A 19054-nucleotide genomic window follows, 5' to 3' on the forward strand; every position below is an offset into this window, starting at 1 on the left:
ACTTCTGTTTTTCTGCAATGATTTTTATCTGTTTATTCTATTTTACTTATTTATTACTTTGTATAACGAAATGTTTCATTTATTTTTATATATGTATATTATATTATTACATATTTATTATATATTTGTTAAGTGTGTACTGGTGCCATTAAACCAAAAACTAACGAGCAAATGGAAGGATGATGTGAGATGATATGATTGAGTCTCATAAGTTGTTGAGCAGTTGGTACCAGATTAAGACAAAAGATTTTCACATAGAGTAAGGGGTGAGAAGTAAGCTATTTTTTTTTGCATGGAAAGCAGTTAAATGAGTGGAATGCATTCCCTGAGATTGTGGTGAGTGCATGCAGAATCATTAATTGAGTTTAAGACATGATTTGATGATAACTGTGTTTGATAGTGAGTACCTGTACCTCCCATGATGAATATTTTGATTGCATGGAAGTCAGAGATAATAATAAATAGTATCAAAGCTATTTTGTATGTGTTGTTATCCTTTACCTCTCCTGAGTGGACATAATTACCATCATTTTAGTGGTCAAGTGAATTTTTTTTTTCTCTAAATGTGATACAACCAGCCTGCTTATTGGATGCCTCATGTGGTTGCTTTAAATTACAGTTTTTTTTTTTTTCTCTAGAGCTGTGTAATTGGTTTATCTAATCCTTAATGCCTAAATGGTATTAAATGTACAACAGGCTTATAACATTTTATGTGACTCCTACTGTAGGTAGGATTCACATAAAAACAATGCTACTCTCCCAATTTTTTTACCTCAGTTCAGAAAATTTTCAGAACTCTATTCATATTACTGCTTATATGTCCCTCTGTTAATTAAGTTTCACACATAACCATAGTGCATGATGACAGTGAATATCTCCCCCCCCCCCAAACATATCAGCCTTATTTACCTTCACTTTGCACTCTGGCTATTTTACTTCACAAGTAAAAACCTACAAGCCAATTTAAGGCGCAGCTATGGGTCTCACTATCCCCCCCCCCTTGGCAACCTTCACATGAAAAACACATTGAAAACACAGCCATAAGTTCTTCCCCTGTCAAAAACACAACATTGCTGTGCTACATTGATGATGTATTCATGTGGCCACATGGCAGGGATACTTTAGAAATTTTTTTGGCACATCACAACAGCCATCATCCACAGAGGATCTGTTTTGCCATTGAAAAGGAAAATAATAACTGTCTGCCCTCCTTTGGCACTCCAGAGCTACTGGATTCTTATCCTTGACAGTCAACAGAAAACCTACCAACACTGGTAGGTACATCTGCCACATTCTCTACCAGCAGAATGTTGTTATAAAAACCATAGCAGACAGACAGTAAGAACCATCTGCTCAGATGACAATAGCCTCTCCACTGAAATCAGTCAAACGCCCTCCCCCCCCCCCCCCAAAAAAAAGAAGAAGAACATAAAAAAAATTCACTGCCATTCCCTACATCTGGGGCACCTGAGAAAAAATGTTATGCATTTTTAAAAAGTATGACATAGAGATATTATTCATGTGAAGATGTCTTTGTAACCGAATTGAACTACTCGCTTAGTATTCTGATTAGCTAAATAAATTTAGTTAGTTAATTATTAGCTTTGGACATCTGCTTTATTTCACTAAACATCAGCATGTGTAAGTTTTGCATATGTTAATAAATCTCATGGGCAAACTGACTCACTTAATGCCACAACTTATTACCATTTTATTTCTGATGCTCCTTGTATTAGTATACACACATAACAGGTTCACGTGAAAACCATAATTCATGTCTATACCTAAGATGAAAAGCCAAACAGCTATTTTTCTGGCGAAGTTAATTAAATTAAGGGGATAAAAATCCCTTATTATTTTACAGCCAGTATGCGAAACTCTAAGATCGAAAACTATGATCTAAGAGTTTCATGCCGAAGAACTATCGGCTATCGGCGAATCCAAGCATAATTGACCACCTGGTAGTATTATCCCCTTAATTTAATTAACTTCGCCAGAAAAATAGCCGTTTGGCTTTTCATCTTAGTTATAATATAATATAATATATGGACACACCTTTCTGGCATTTGTATAGTGAAGGTATGTAAGTTCTTTTCATTTAAACTTTGATATCATCCAGGTCTAGCTACTCACTGATGAGACCTCAAAAAAGGTTGAAACCGGTCTGGGTAGTGACTTCTCCTCATAATGTAAAGCAGTATTACATCTCCTAGGAGTTGTGTGTTTTTACATTATGAGAAAATATCAAGGATAGTGAGGGAGCTTGCTCCACCTTTGCTTCGAGTTGCCTTGGTGTTGTACTACCAGGTGGTCACTTACGCTTGGATTCGCCGATAGTTCTTCGGCATGAAACTCTTAGATCGTGGTTTTTGATCTTAGAGTTTCGCATACTGGCTGTAAAATAATAAGGGATTTTTATCCCCTTCATATAATTCATGTCTGTTTCATTATTTCTGCTATCTTACCAATCCACTGCCTAGGATTTGAAGAGTTCCTGATTCAGATAAGTATTACTAGGAATAATTAAGTATATATGTGTAATTGTTTGAGTAAGAGCGGCTGTAAACGTTGTACGCAACTGGTATTATTAGTGTGGGTGATTTTTCTTGCCTAAACGAAATTACGAAATCGTTATTATTAAACCTAGTAACCTGCAGAGAGAAAAAAAAAAAAAAAAATAGCGGCGGCATTGTCATTCCATGATTTTAATTTAGATTTCAGTTTTTTCTTTAAGTGTGAGGTCTGTTATATGTATTCCTTAGATTACATAAATGATTTGTGGATGTTTAGTGCGGATGGAGGAAGGGTGTGTGTGTGTGTGTGCGAAGTGTGACCTGAACGAGGAACTGATGAATGCAAATATGAAATTGATGACAAAGTGTTAGTACTGATTGTGTCGCGAATGCATGTTTGAAAGAGAAGGATGGTGTGAAAGAGAGGGGGAGAAAATGTTAAAAAATCAGGAAAAAAGAAAAAGAGCGATTTGAAAACCGTAACTGATGTTAAAAGGGACGGAAAGAAACGAAATTGAGAGAACGAATGAAAGTAGAAATGGCGTGATGCAGAAATCGCAAGAATAAATGATACCGGAAAAAGAATGAATGATGGCGAAAGTTGGACGCATGTTGGACCAAAAGTACTGAAACAAAGAAAGATGAATGACAGTAAAAGTGAGAAGAATGATAGCAAAAGTTGGACGCATGATAGTCCGAAAGTATGGAAACAAAGAAAGATAAATGAGAGTGAAAGTGAGAAGAATGATAGTGAAAGTTGGATGTATGTTGGACCGAAAGTACGGAAACAAAGAAGGATGAATGAGAGGGAAAGTAAGAAGAGGGGGGTCGAGAGTTAGAAAGATTTAATGATAGAGAGAATGTGTCACGAGATTCGGAAGGTGAATTGGATAGGATGAGGCAAGAAATGAAATGGATGCGGAATGAAATTAAGAGAATTCAGTTCAAAACTATTAAAAAAAAATCATGATGGCAAGAAAGAGTTAACAAAACATGAGCGAGAGGCATTGTATGGTGACTCCATTATTAAAGGTGTGCTAGAGGATAAAATGCACAAGGTATGTTTTCCAGGTGGTAAAATGAGTAGAGTGATTAAGGCATTAGATATGAGGTGGGAGCGAGCAAAAGAGTTAATTGTACTAATTGGTACAAATGATTTGAGAGAGAACAAAGAGCATGTCAAAATGAATGTCAGGAGACTGCTTGGAAAGGTAAAAGAGAATAGTGTGTTGCCTAGGTATGATTGTGGTGAAATGAGGTGGAGAGCAAGGATTATGAATGATATTCTGGCTGAAATGTGTGAGGAGATGGGAGTATAGTTTGTTAATGTGTGGAATGAGTTTGAGGGACGAAGTGAGCTGTATGGGAGCGATGGACTGCATTTGAGTGGTTATGGTGTGAGTCGCTTGGAGAGACTACTGCTGGAAAATGGAGAAGTGAATAGAGAGAATGAATCAGATCGAGAGGGGAGTGATGTGGAAGAGCAGGCGAGTAAGACAGGAGAGATTGAAGAAGTGGAAATGAATGGGGAAGTGAGTGGTATGAGTATAGAAAATGAGAGAATGGGTGTGTAAGAGGAGCAGGGAAACGGGTAGGCTCAGAGTGGACAGGGGTACACAGCGTGAGAAAGGTGAATGCTACAAGAGGAGGTGAGAGCATGTGTAGGCAGGAAAGAAATGGGATGACCAGGGATCATGAGGAAACAGATGGAATTGCAAAGGGTTCTGAAATGAAGAAGCAGAAAGGGAAATGGCCCAGTCCAGCATGGAGAGATCACATCGAGTGAGTGGTATCAGTGGAACTAGCTGTAGATCCAGAAATGAGCTGTTGTGTTTGTATACCAATGCTAGAAATATAAGAAACAAGGGAGATGAAATGGTTGCACTAATTGCGTCTGTGCACCCAAAGATTGTCGGAATAAGTGAGACATGGTTAGATGAGAACGACATCCTGACAGGAATAGAGATGGAAAAGTATGATGTGTTTCGTGAGGATAGAAGAGGTAAAAAGGGAGGGGGGGGGGGAGTGCGTGCTATTGATGATAGAGAAAGAGTTATGTCCATACAAGGTAGAGATGCAAGAGGGAAATAGGACTAGTGGTTTTGAGGCAGTATGGTGTGAGATAGAGGTGAATAGAATCAAATACTTGGTGGGATGTTGTTATAGACCTGGTAATATGGATGGTGGTGGTGATTGTGAAATGTATAGTCAAATAAGCCAAGCAAATAAGAAAAGGATGATCATTATGGGTGATTTTAATTATGGCAATAGAGACTGAAATGAAGAGATAGCAACTGGAAGTAAAGAAAATGAGTTTCTTTAGTTTTGAGGGATAACTACCTCAGACAGTATGTAACAGAGGGCACATGAGGATTGAGGGTCTTGGATTTGGTCAGCTCATCGAAGGATGTAATTATAAATGAGGTGTCAAATCATCCACCAATTGGTGAAAGTGACCATGAGGTGATTACCTGGGTGGTTGCCAGCAGTGCAAGGACCCCTGTGAAAAAAGGGTATACGTGGAACTACAAGGGGGGGGGGGGGGGGGATGATTATGAAGAGCTCAGGAGACAGCGTGCAGGTGTAGCATGGAATGAGGAATTAGCTGAAAAAGAGATCAATGCAGCTTGGGGATTTTCAAAACTATTTAGTAGGTGCAATGTCTAAATGTATACCATGGGGGAGAAGGTTAAATAAGGTAGGTGTGAGACGGATAAATAAAGAGATTAAGCATGCGATACAGAGAAAAAGGGCATTGTGGAGGCAGCATAAGAGAAGTGGAAGTAACCAATTTCATGAGGTCTACAAAGACCAGGCAAGGAGGGTGACTTGGTTGGTGAGAGTAGCTAAAGAGAGTTATGAACAACAGTTAGCTAATGAAGCCAAAAAGAATCCTAGGGAGTTCTTTCGATATGTAGCCAGCAAAAGAAAGAATGATTATGGAAGGATGACATTGATTGGAGGAATTGGTATAAAGACAGCTGTTGCAGGATGTGTGGTGGAGATACTTAATGAGCAGTTCATAAAGATCTTTCAATCTTGTGAATGTGACTTCATGGAGAGATTGAGAGCAGTTGATGATGGGGAGGAGCGACTGACTGTAAGTGAGCAAGAGGTGTTTGGGGAGTTGAGTAAACTAGATATAAATAAGGCTGTGGGACTTGATAATAATTCACCGCGTATTCTGAAGGAATGTGCCAGAGAGTTGACACCTGCCTTGACATATTTTTGTAATAAGCGTCTTGCACTCGGTCAAGTTCCTAAGGAGTGGCAGGAGGGCAAGATTGTGCCACTTCATAAAGGAGGCGATCGAACTCAAGCATCAAACTATAGGCCTATCTGTGTGTCAGCTGTTGTGGTTAAGTTGTTGGAGAAGCTTGTGAGAACTAGGAGTTGGGTTGATAACAATAGTATTATCTTTGATGGACAGCATGGATTTTCTAAAGGGAGGTCATGTTTTAGTAATCTAATTACTTATTACAATAAAGTGACTGCTTCTTTGGAGAGGAGAAGGATACACATTAATATACTTGGATTTCACAAAGGCTTTTGATAGAGTACCTCATGATAAGTTGACAGTCAAACCATAGCAGATGGGATTGGATATTAGATTAATGCACAGGATTGGAGACTGGCTATCTGATAGGTATCAACAAGTTGTGTATGGGGTGCGATATCCAGGAAAAGGAAAGTCACTAGTGGAGTGCCTCAGGGATCTGTTTTAGGGCCATTACTATTTAACTTGTATATTAATGATATAGGCAAAGATTTGAATGGAGATATTCAGTTGTTTGCAGATGATGCAAAGTTGGGACGAACAATAAAGAGTAGTGAAGATGTTGAGGCCTTGCAAGAAGACTTGAATAAATTGAGTGATTGGGCAAGCAAATGGGAATGTGAGTTCAATGTTGCAAAATGTAAGGTTTTAAAATTTGGGAAACAAAAATGGGATGCAGAATTTATGCTTGGTGAGAATATACAGGGTGTTCGGTATAAATTTGACATATTTATAATTAATTATATTTTTCCGTAAGTTACATGTATTAACACACACTTCTCTTCATTTAAAAGTTTGGACCCTTCTTCATTCATATACAAGATGTCAGAAAGGATGGATAGCTGGAACCCACCTGAATCATGGAAGAGAATAACTTGTATCATGATGATTCGTGCCCGCCATCAAAATAAGGATATTACGACTGCTGCCCAATGCTCCCTGAATACAGTAAAAACAATCAGGCATGAACTAGAGACTTGCAATGGTGACTACGAGGATGTAGCAAGAAGAAAGATCCCTAGCAGACGATCTGATTGCGTTCGTACAGCAGAATTCCTCGCAAATCTGCAGGAACAGGTGTTGAAGAACCCTGGCATTGGAATTCGGGCTTTGTTCGTGGAGTTGCTAACTGTAGTCAAGCCCTGGATAACAAGGGTAGCCAATGGTAGGCCGTATGTATGGCAGCAGGATTCGGCCCCTTGCCACACCTCTGGGAAAAGTCAAAAATGGTTGTCTGAAAATTTCTACGACTTCACCAGTCCAAATGTTTGGCCTCCAAACTCCCCAGACCTTAACCCCATGGATTATTTTGTATGGGGCGCAGTTGAAAAAGACACCAATCGCACTTCCAGTAATACAAAAGCCCAGTTAATGGATAAAATTAAAACAGTTTTTGCGGCCCTTCCCAGGGAGACTGTAGCATCAGCTTGTTCGAGGTTCCGAAGCAGAATTGAAGCTGTGATCGATGCTAATGGTGGTTATTTTGAGTAAATCTTGTTGATAGTATTGTAATTAACTCTGCCTGTAATGTTTTTTTGTCAATTCATTAAATTTAATAGATACAAAGAAGATTTTCTTTTTCCTTACGAAACTGTCAAATTTATCCCGAACACCCTGTATTGTGGGAAGTAGAGGAAATAAGAGATCTGGGGGTGATAGTGGATAAGGATCTAAAATTTAGGGGACACATCGCCAAAATTGTGAAGACAGCACAAAGACTTCTGGGAATGATGCGAAGGACACTGACGTGTAGAAGTAGGAAGATTCTTGTTTCATTGTATAAGGCTTTGATTAGGCCACACATGGACTATTGTGCTCAGATTTGGTCACTGGGTTTTCAGAAGGATGAAGAGATGTTGGAAAGGGTCCAAAGGCAACTGACTAAGGTAGTTTCTGACCTCTGGTATGTTGAGTAGAGGAAAGATTGAGAAAATATAATTTGCAGAGTCTAGTGGAGAGAAGGAAGAGGGGAGATATGGTAGAGACCTACAAGTTGGTAAGGGGTTGTTTTAAGATCAATGGTGGAGAGGTTCTACAGAGAATAGTGGGAGATCAGGGGAGAACCAGAGGTCATCCCTGGAAACTGTATAAAGAGGTTGTGAGTAGGGGAGTGAGAGGCAGGTTTTTTTCGTGCAGAGTTGTGAATGATTGGAATGCCTTGCCTGAGAGTGTTGTGCCTGCAAGGAGTTTGAGTGTGTTTAAGACACGGTGTGATGAGATGTGTGTGTGTGTGTGATAAAAGGACCTCCCAGATGAGTCTTTGACTCCATGGGGTCTTGTTTAATAATAACCTACTCAACTACTTCTCTACTTCCAAAGATACAACTGATCCCAGTCTGTTTGAGGATGGCCTGCTTACAGCATAGTTCTTCTGTCTGCTCATTTTTATGCCCTCTATACCACGTCTCTTACTCTGCTCATAATTATCTCTCATACTGTTTCTTCCTCCTTTTCTCCCACTACTTTTTTTCATGCTCCAACGTCTCTTTCTTTTTCATACTCCATTTATCTTGCCTTTGTGTGTTTCTCTCTCTTTCACTTCCTACTACTATTTACAATATTTTCAAATACTCTTCAACCTTGTTAAATGTAGTTGATCTCTCGGGCCACTCTGTAATTTCTTCATATTTACTTTGTATATCCACAACTTGCACATATTTTGCTTCGCACAACTCAGCTATTGTTGCTATTCTTCCTTTCTGTTCTCCTCAAATCACTGCTGTCATACCTAGGGTAATACAGCATGCTGTCTACTTTCCCAGCTATACCGTTGTCCATCTCCTGTCAGCACAGTTTTGTTTAATCACTTTCATTATAGAGAGTAAGATTTGTCAAATTTCTCATTTGGCTCTTTCTAGATGCCAAAAATAAAATATTCAGCCAAAGAAAATGCCAATTTTCTTTGGCTGAATATTCTTGCCATATAATTTACATTTTTGTAATCAAGGCATAATCTGTATATGTGTTTGTCATGCAGCATTATGGTTTCCATATTGTATGCCTTTTTAATTTTCATACCTATATAGCAGTTTCCTGATTGTTTCTTAATAAGGTTATAATAAGGATATAAGAATATAATATGGAAAAAAATAATAATAATTGTTTCTTAATAATTATTTAAATTTCCCTTAATTTAAATAATGTTTATATCGCCGAAATGAAGCTTATTAGCTCTTTATATTTAAGTTTCTTAATAATATTTTATCATTACAATGAGTTTTGAAATTGGAAAAATAAAATCCAAAATTTATAACTTCATAACATAATTTTTATTGTTTTTTCTAAATCGTAATTTTATATGAAAACTAACATTTATCATTGCAGGTAGTGGACTATCTTACCAAGTTCTCTGGCATACAACCTGGTGATCTAGATGCCACTATTTCATCAAAACATCTCACCACACTGAAAGCCACATACCAAAAGTTGCGATTTCTTATTGATAATGGAGTTAAATTTATAGGACATGGTCTGAAAAATGACTTTAGAGTTATCAATCTTGTGGTAGGCATCTGTTTTATTATTCAGATTTATTTTTTATAACCGTATTCCATTAAAAATGATTATTGAATGCAATTTAAGCTGATCAAGGTAAGTAGAAAGTTGCACAAATGTGGTTTCAAACAGCAGTAATATTTTCTAGTTATATTTCTTTTAATTAAATAGCATGTGATCTAATTTTCAACTTCATCCTCCTTCTATATTAGATAGAAGATCGACATATATTAAATAGTAGATCGACACCATATTAGGTCATTATTAACAGCAAATTGGATCATTACCGGACTGGTAATGCACAACGTATAGTCTGTCCCAGCCAACTTGACTTGGCTCCACCTTCCTGCAGTATGGTTTTTTGCTTTTGAATTAGATCTTCATAGGCAATTTCAGTTGTTTTGTTATCACTGCTTTGTTTCTCTTCATTGATAACAGCTGATATTATTTGCAGCAGTTTTGAACTCGGAATCATTAACTACTTTAATTTGCTTCAGTCGAATTTTCTCTTTCTTTTCTATTTTAAATGCAATCACTAACTCTGCGATTATATTCATTATTGTACATTTGCTCATTTTATTAAAACTTCCTTAATCTTCATCATTTGATTTTTTGGGAGAATCATAAAAGTATTGCAGTGTATCAGAATAAGATGCTTGCTATTTCCTTATGCAAGCAATCGATGATATGATGATGATAGTTATAATTGATGCTATCTGTTCACTCAACTGATTTTTCAGAACTCTAATATCTGTGTTTAACTGTTTCACTTCTACCTCAGCTTCTCAGATCCATGAGTTCTGAACCATCCCAAATTGTGTTTCTGGGTAAAATTCACGATATTAGCCATGCCATCTGGATGCAGAAAGGTAAGATGAAGGAATTGATTGTCTTGTTTGGTACAAATGATTTGAGAGGAGGTGAGAAGTATTCTATGAGGAAGGATGCAAAGGAGTTGTTAGAAGAGGCAAAACTGAAGAGTGAGAAGGTGAAGATTGTGAGTCTCCTATCATGCTATGATAGAGGTCAACTGAGGAGGAGAACATTGAAAGCCAATGAGTCTCTGCATAGATTGTGCAAAAGGAATGATGTAGAATTTGTGGATCTGTGCTCTCTGTTTGATGGAAAGAAGGATTTGTACAATATTGATGGACTGCATCTAAATGGTTTTAGTGTTAAGTTGTTTGGAGAGAGCTTTGTTCACCAATCATGCTGAATTGCAAATTCAGAGAAACTTGAGCAATTAGAGTGGAAACAAGTGAGTTTGTGTGAAGACACCCATGACGCGACTGAGTGTGAGAATGACCAAGTGAGGAATCTAGTCTCTCAAACAAAAATATTGAATAGAGTAGTCACTTCAAAAAGTAAAGGTGAGTGGGGGACTAAATAGATAGTGCAGTTTCTATATACTAATGCCAGAAGTATCAGCAACAAGAAGGAGAAGTTTTTGGCATTGGTTAGCGAAACCTCGCCAAAAGTTATAAGCATTATTGAGACTTGGCTAACAGTGGATGATGTAGTTACAAGGATTGAATGTGAAGGATTTTGTGTTTTTCAGGGAAGATAGAGAAGACAGGATGGGGAGAGGAGTACTGCTGATGATAGCAAATGAATGCAACCAAAATGAATTGGAGACAGATGACTGTTTATTTGAAGCAGTTTAGAGTGAAATTAAGGCCAATAAGACAAAATATACAGATAGTTGTTGCTGTAGGCCAGGGAGTTCCGCAAATGATCTGGAAGACATGCATTGCCAAATTAGTACAATGAGTACAGGCTGAATGATTATTATGGGGGACTTCAACTATGGAGATACAGACTGGAAGGAAGAAAATATCACATGGCAAGAAGGAAATAGAATTTATACACCTGCTGAGATACTTAAGGCAGCATATGATGGAGGGGACTAGGGATGGGAGAGCATTGGACCTGGTCATAGGATCTGAAGAGCTATTCATAACCAATATGACAACATTGCCTCCAATTGGTGGACGTGACCATGCATTCTTGACTTAAGAGATTGTAAGATGGTGTATTTGTGTAACTACAAAGCAGGTGATTATGACGTGCTTAGGAAGAAGCTTAAATCTGTACCGTGGCATAAAACACTGCAGGGTAAGGATGTTAGTAGTGCATGGGATATATATCTAAGGGTCACCTATAGGAATTAAATTGTATACCTAAGATTAGGAGTATTAATTGGGTTGGAATTAGATGGATGAGCAATATCATTAAGCATGAGCTGCAGAAGAAGAAAATGCTGTGGAGGATGTATAAAGAGAAAGGTGACTAGCATGCAAGGAAGGCAAAATCAGATTATGAGAAGAATCTAGCTGACAAGGTTAAAGGAAATCCCAAAGTGTTCTTTCATTATCTGGCAAATAAGAGGAAGAATGATTATGGAAGATCAACCTTAATGAGTGATGATGGTCATGAGGAGACAGAATCAGATAAAATAGTTGAGTCACTAAGTGACCACTTTACAAAGGTATATATCATTCTGCATCATTTTGCAGAATCTCAATGTAAACACAGCTATGGGATTAGATGGGATAGCGGCGAGGATTTTGTGAGAATGTGCAAAGTAACTGGCAGTGCCTTTGACTAGGCTCTTTAATTTAAGTCTCGGCTCTGGTAGAGTTCCAAGGGTGTGGAAAGAGTATCTCAGGTGTGGTGGTAAAAGTACTAGAAAAATTGGTAAAAAAGAGAATTTAAGAATGAGCAGATAAAAATATGATACTGTCTGATGGTCGACATGGCTTTGTGAAGGGTCAGTCAAGCTTTAGTAATTTACTAACTTTTTATAATAGAGTAACAGCTGAGTTGGGTAAAGGAAATGGCTACACTATGATTTTGCTGGATTTTGCAAAAGCATTTGACAGAATACCACATGGGACACTGTTATGCAAATTAGAACAAATGGGGATGGATATGACACTTGTTAAATGGATAAGAGGTTGGTAGTTCGACAGATATCAAAAAGTGTTAAATGGAGGGGCAGAAACAAGGTGAACACAGGTGACTAGTGGTGTGCTACAAGGTTCAGTGCTGGAACGCTGCTTAATTTGTACATGAATCATATAGGAAATAACCTGAAAGGAAATATTCAGTTGTTTCTTGATGATGGGAAATTAGGTAGAGTAATAGTTAAGGCAACATGGAGAACTTGCAGGATTTAAATAGGCTGTCAGTATGGGCAAAAGTTAATGGGTGTAAGTTTAATGCCGAGAAATGTAAAGTTGTGGATGAATAGATTACAAGCTATGTATCACATTGATTGCACTGTACTCCACAAAGAAGATGAAGCAAGTGATTTAGGGGTAGTGGTAGACATAAAGGTAAAGTTTAGAGGACATATTGCGAAGGTAGCCCATAAGATTACTTGACTATTGAAGAACACCTTAACAAATAGAGATAAGGAAGTTGTTATTGCTCTTTATAAGGCCTTGATATGCCTACATCTGGATTACTGTGCTGAAGTCTAGTCCCCCTGGTTTTTTGGAAATGAGGAAGTGGTGGAGAGGATTTAGAGGCAAGTGACCAAATGGTGAGTGGCCTGTGGAATGTTCCCTATGAAGATAAATTGAAGGTGTATGGATTGCAGGAGTTGGTGATAGGGTGATGGGAAAAAGAGGGAATAGAAACATTTAAATTGATTGCTTAAAGGGATTTATAGGATAGATGCAGGGGAAATGTTTCAGCATTTAGCTAGAACAGAACAAGGGTTCATCCTTGGAAGTTAAATAAAGATGTGGTTAGTAGGGGTGTGAGGACTAGATTTTTTGTTTAGAAAGTTGTGAATGAGTGGAATGGGTTTGCCAGAGTCGGTTATGAGTTCTTTTTCTGTTAATTGGTTCAAGGAGAAATATGATGAATTGAGTCTCCTGTGATGAGTCTTTGGACTCCATGGAGACACCCATATAATCCTCATCATCAAATTCCTGACATATATCTTCAAGGGATGTATAGGATATGATAGTACTACATGTAAAACATCACTACTAACTTCCTATCTACAATTTTCCTCCAAATGAATCTGTTACTTGTTAGGCAACAGACAACATTATCAGATGCCTATAACTTCCTCTGGGTTTTTTTCCTGCAAACCTGGTAGAGAACACTTGTTTTGCTAATCTTTTCTCTTCCATTCTGTTTAAGTGACCAACCCACCTGAGATTAGTTCTACTAACACATTCCTGGATGCTAACATGTCAAGTTCTTTCCTAATATCCTCGTTTTTAATATGATATTGCCATTGATGCCATCTGTTCATGCCCATAATCTTTCTCAGGACTCCCGTCTTTGGTAAAGTGTTTTATTTCTGAGCCTCTCAAAGCTCAGAAAAGATACCAATCCATGGGAGAGACTTTATTTTTATGGCATAGTTAAGATATGACTGTTTTCTTCTGAGTGACAGAGCAGGTTTGTTCATCTCGAAATAAAAAATTTTAATGGGTGATGTGCAAAAATTACCAGTAGTATGATGAATATGATCCAGTCATTGCAGGTTAATATACGTTGAGACCCATAGTCCAGTTGACAAATGTGTGCAAGGAATGCAAGCTCTCTATCATTGATGAGTCCTAAGAACTGGGTGGAATAATGATTTGTTTAATTCTTAACTAAGGTGCTTGCATGAAAAGTGCATTCTCAGCAGAACTGTAAACAGACACTTTTTCTGCTGAAAACCTGAACCCATTTATTTATTTTGTATCCAAACACAAGTGGTACAGTAGTAAGTAACTGCTACAATATTATTTACAATAAATTAGGATACATTACAAATGAGAACAGCTCAAATTTGGTAGGCGAATTATACAGGGAATAATAAGTAACATATGAAGAAAAAAGAAACTATACATAAGTTATATGCAATAAATATGGTCGCATGTTCTTCCAATATCTTCTGCAATCAATTGCTCTTTCTGTGCAGGATATAAGGTCCTCTTTTGTGCAAGGTGATTGAAGAAGGGGGGGGGGACAAGAAAGAAGGTGTTCCATGGATTGGGTTGTCCCACATTCACAATTATCTGGTCCAGTGAGGTAGCCCTCGTTTGATGAGGTTTTGTTTGCAGCGTCCTGTTGTTTGATGTCTGTTGAGACTTTTCCAAGTATTGCAGTCCAAGTGCACCACATGGTAGATGTTCGGCTGTTGGAATACCAGTATTATTCTCAGGATATAGTGCAAGCCATTGCTGAAGTCTTATCTCCAGAGAGTTTTTAGGTCGTTCAACAGTTGCTAGGAAGCTATGTCAGGATCTTAGTTTTTTGGGGCACTGTGGTCTGGCCAATAGTGGGTGATGTTTATCATTCATTTGTCTGCTTCTTTTGTCAGCTGAGAATGCAGATCTTTGAATTGACCAGATAAAATCAACCTAAACCCATTACTATGAGCCAATACAGAAACAGTCAGTTGATTGTTGAAATTTGCTTTCAGTTACACTCATGTTACAAGAATGATAGTAACTTATGGAGTCATCAACTTAAAAAGCATTGCCTACAGTGAGAGGAACATGTTCAGTGATTGCATTAACTATGACAGCAAAACGTGTACATATCAGAACACTGAAACCAGATATTTCCATTTGAGCAATGCACCTCTTAATACAAGTTTCCAAATAGACCAAATGGTCCAAAGTTCAATGATGTCTTCGAAAGCCACAATGCAGCTTTCAAGCAACCATTGTCAAGCATTACTAACTACAAAGCTGGAAATTATGATCAAATTAGAAGAATACTATCTTTGGTCCCATGGTATTAGTTACTACTGAATGGAAAAAAATGTCAGCAATGCATGGGAATCTTTGAAAAAGTGCTTGAATGAGACGGTATCTCAATATATCCCTAGTGTTCGAAGAATAAATAGGTTGGGAGTGAAATGGATGTGCAGCCTTATTAAGCAAGAAATCCATGAGAATAAGAGTAAGAGGAGTTACGAAATATATAAAACTCAGGCCAGAAAAGTAACGAGTATTGCGAGAAAAGCTAAAATGGAGTATGAAAAGAAATTGGCCATGCAAGCTAAAGGTAATCCAAAAGAATTTTGTCGTTATGCCACAAGCAAAAGAAAGAATGAATGTGGAAGAATAATTGAATGCAGATGGTACACGAGTGTTGGAAGCTAAGGAGATTGTTCAGTTAATGAGTTCTCACTTTGCTAAGATATATCAACCAGCTGTACGTAGCATGGTGCACAGTGCTACTGCTACGTTGGATGAAGAGTTAGAGGTTCGTAAAAATGAAGTTGAAGAGCTCTTGCATAACCTGGATAAGAATTTGTCAATAGGGACAGATGGAATATCAGCCCGTTTGCTAAAGGAATGTTCAGATGACTTGGCTAGGGCTTTCACACATTTGTATAATTTGAGTCGCAGCTCAGGAATGATACCACAGGAATGGAAGGAATGTATGATAGTTCCATTGCACAAGGGTGGTGAAAAAACTTGATGTGTCTAACTACCGATCTGTTGGTATCGTTAGTGTGGTAATGAAGATTTTAGAGAAGTTGGTAAGAACTCGCATACAGAAATGGGTAGACAAGCATTTTATACTCTACAGGGAACAGCATGGGTTTATTAAAGAAAGGTCATGTTTTAGCAATTTATTCATATTTTATAACAACATTATGGCTGAGTTGGATAAAGAAAATGGATACACTGTGATAATGTTGGAATTTTCTAAGGCATTTGATAGGATACCACACAATAGGCTGTTGCGTAAACTGGAGAATATGGGATTGGAATATAATCTACTGACGTTGGATCAGGGGATGGTTGACAGACAGATATCAAAAAGTGGTATACAGTGGGTGTGAATCTGCCAGATGGCCCAAGGACTGAACCCTGAGGTTCAGTCCTTGGGCCATCATTGTTCAATCTATACATTAATGACATCCAGCAGGGTCTATCATCAAATTTGCAATTGTTTGGTGATGATATGAAGATAGGTAGGGCAATCAGGGATGCTACTGATATTCAGCAATTACAAAATGATTTGAATATACTGCAAATCTGAGCAAACAAAAATAGTTGTCAGTTTAATGTTAGTAAGTGTAAAGTTTTGCACTTTGGTGTGATTAGATTTCCAGCGGCATATTGTATTAGCGGGGCTATGCTACAAGAAACTGAAGAGGCAAGGGATCTTGGTGTATTGGTGGATAAGAATTTAAAGTTCAAAGGTCACATAGCAAAATTTGCAAATACAACTCAAGCGAACTTTGACATGTAAGGAAGTAATTTTGGCTCTTTATAAGGCTTTGATAAGACCACACCTGGATTACTGTGTGCAGATTTGGTCTCCCCGGTTCCAAGGGGATGAAGAAGCTGTGGAAAAGGTGTAAAGAAGAGTTACAAAGATTATATCCGGATATTGGGATTTAGATTATGAGGACGGATTGTGAGTATGTGGATAACAGACTCTGGTTAACAGGAGAAAGAGGGGGTGATATGAACAGAGGTCTATAAACTTTTGAATGGGTGCTATAGCATTTCAAATGACGAAATTTTTCGTTATATGGAAGGTGGGGAGAGAACACAGGGGCATCCATGAAGTTAATGTTATTCTCAGTCAAGAACGATGTAAGAGCTAGGTTTTTCCCCAGAGAGCAGTGAGTGAGTGGAATAATTTGCCCTTAGAGTAGTGAGTGCATCTAGTGTAAAGGAATTTAAGGGAAGGTATGATAGCTGGGTTGGGTAATTTACAGCCTCCCTAGATGAGTCCTTGAAGGTCTCAGATAATAATAATAATTATCTCATCCCTTTTTGATGGCACTGTCCCACAGAGAATTGTGTCCATTAAAGTCAACCATAAGAAGAATGGGCTGAGGCAGTTGCAAGATAAAGTTATCAAGTTCAGTTTCATTTGAATCAGAAATTGGTAGTAAATAAATGGGACATACTTCAATAAGAAATCCCCCAGATGCTGCTGCTTCCAGAGCAGTATTAAGGTGGACGTGATGGAAAGGAATATTATGACTTACTAGCATAGCTACTTCACCATGATCAGGATCACATCTAGTTCTCTCCTGACAAACACAGTGAAGTTCCTTATGGTATGGTCCTTGTGGGATTTTAAATGTTTCCTGCAGAAACAAAAAAGATTTGTTTTTCTGTGGTAGAGCCTTGATATCATCAATATTTCAGCAAAACCCATAACAGATCCATTGTAAAAATTTTCCTATTGTTTTGGCTTTGTAGGCTTGTTTGATTTGTGAGATGTTGATGACATATTTGTCTATTGAGTTAAGGAAATATGGGTAGGTAGTGTCCATCTCTTCATCTGGAAAAATGTTTAATACATTTTTCTGCTCCAAGAACGGGGAATGAATGTACGAAGACAAGTAGTATGATAGGAGAGAATGAGAAAATAATAGTTGATAGTGTGGAAGGTGTGAGTGACTGTGGAAGTTTAGGAGATGGTTTTGTTTGGGAGAGTGAATTTAGATTAAGAGTGACTGACCTGCAGAGGGAGATAGATGAGTTGAAAGAGGAGGTGGAATGTCTAGTGAATGAGAGCAGAAGTATGAAAGATAAGATTAGGAGAATGGAAGAGATAAATGCAAGGCGAATCAGAGTAGGAGAGAGAGAGAGAGAATTTAGGGAGTATGAGCGAGAGGTATGGGGGTGCTAGAAGAGTAGAGAATGGAAACAGTAGAAGAGAGGGAATGAGAGAGAGGTATGGGAATGCTAGCAGACGAGAGGATGGAAACAGTAGGAGAGACGGAATGAGAGAGAGGTATGGGAATGCTAGAAGACGAGCAGATGGAAACAGTAGTAGGAGAGACAGAATGAGAGAGGGATATGGAAGTGCTAGAAGTGGAGAAAATGGAAACAGTAGGAGAGAGGGAATGAGAGAGATGTATGGGAGTGCCAGAAGAGGAGAGAATGGAAACAGTAGAAGAGAGAGGTATGGGAATGAAAGAAGAGGAGAGAATGGAAACAATAGGAGCGAGGGAATGGTAAGAGGTATAATGTATGGCGACTCAGTGATCCGTGGTGTTCAAGATAGGATGCGTGAGGAGTGTTTGCCAGGAGGAACAATAGAAAGGGTGGCTATGGCAATTAAGAGAGGTGAAAGGGTGGATGAGATGATTGTGATGGTAGGAACGAATGACTTGAGTGGTAATGTAAGTCAGGCAGCGAGAGATATGAGATTTTTGCTTGAGACTGTACGGAAGAAGACAGAGAGAGGAAAAATAGTGTGCGTGTTGCCTAGGTATGATAATGATGAGCTGAGCAGAAGAGCGGTGATATTGAATGGCATAATAGCGAGAATGTGTGACAAGAGAGGACTGGTATATGTGGATGCTTGGAGTGCGTTTGAGGAAAGAGAGGAGTTGTATGTGAGAGACCGTTTACATTTGAATGAGGAAGGACGTAGGCATCTGGAGAGATTGCTGTTCTGAACGAGTCAGTGTGTCCCAGGGAGGATGATAGCAGGGGTGGCCTCTTGTGGGAATGGATACTTGGGAGAAGGGAGACAATGTCAGGTAACACTGAGCCCAGTGGAGTCTAGAAGGGATAATGCTGGGTATAGAAACAATGGCATTTATATGCTGTATACTAATGCCAGGAGTATCCGGAATAAGGGAGAGGAATTGGTGGCGCAGATAGCATCAGCCTGCCCAAAAATTATTGCGATCACTGAGACGTGGTTGACAGAAAGGGATATAAAAACAGGAATAGAAGTCGCTGGGTATAGCATTTTTCATCAGGATAGGAGGTGAAAACGTGGTGGTGGGGTGCTGCTTATGATAAGTGATGACCTATGT

At 38.4% G+C, this 19054-nt stretch overlaps 1 protein-coding gene across 1 annotated transcript in view; it reads left to right on the forward strand.

Moving 5' to 3' along the window:
- Window positions 1–19054, forward strand: part of PAN2 (PAN2-PAN3 deadenylation complex catalytic subunit PAN2) — a 717374-nt gene that overhangs the window by 618530 nt on the left and 79790 nt on the right. Inside the window, exon 25 of the mRNA XM_090393913.1 lies at window positions 9115–9294. Within this exon, the coding sequence (XP_090250039.1) occupies window positions 9115–9294 (180 nt within the window). The remainder of the gene's footprint in view (window positions 1–9114; window positions 9295–19054) is intronic.

The sequence above is a fragment of the Typopeltis vanoorti genome, chromosome 6, assembly GCF_054136105.1.
Source record: "Typopeltis vanoorti isolate ZY-2024b chromosome 6, IOZ_Tvanoo_1.0, whole genome shotgun sequence".
NCBI classification, from domain to species: domain Eukaryota; kingdom Metazoa; phylum Arthropoda; class Arachnida; order Uropygi; family Thelyphonidae; genus Typopeltis; species Typopeltis vanoorti.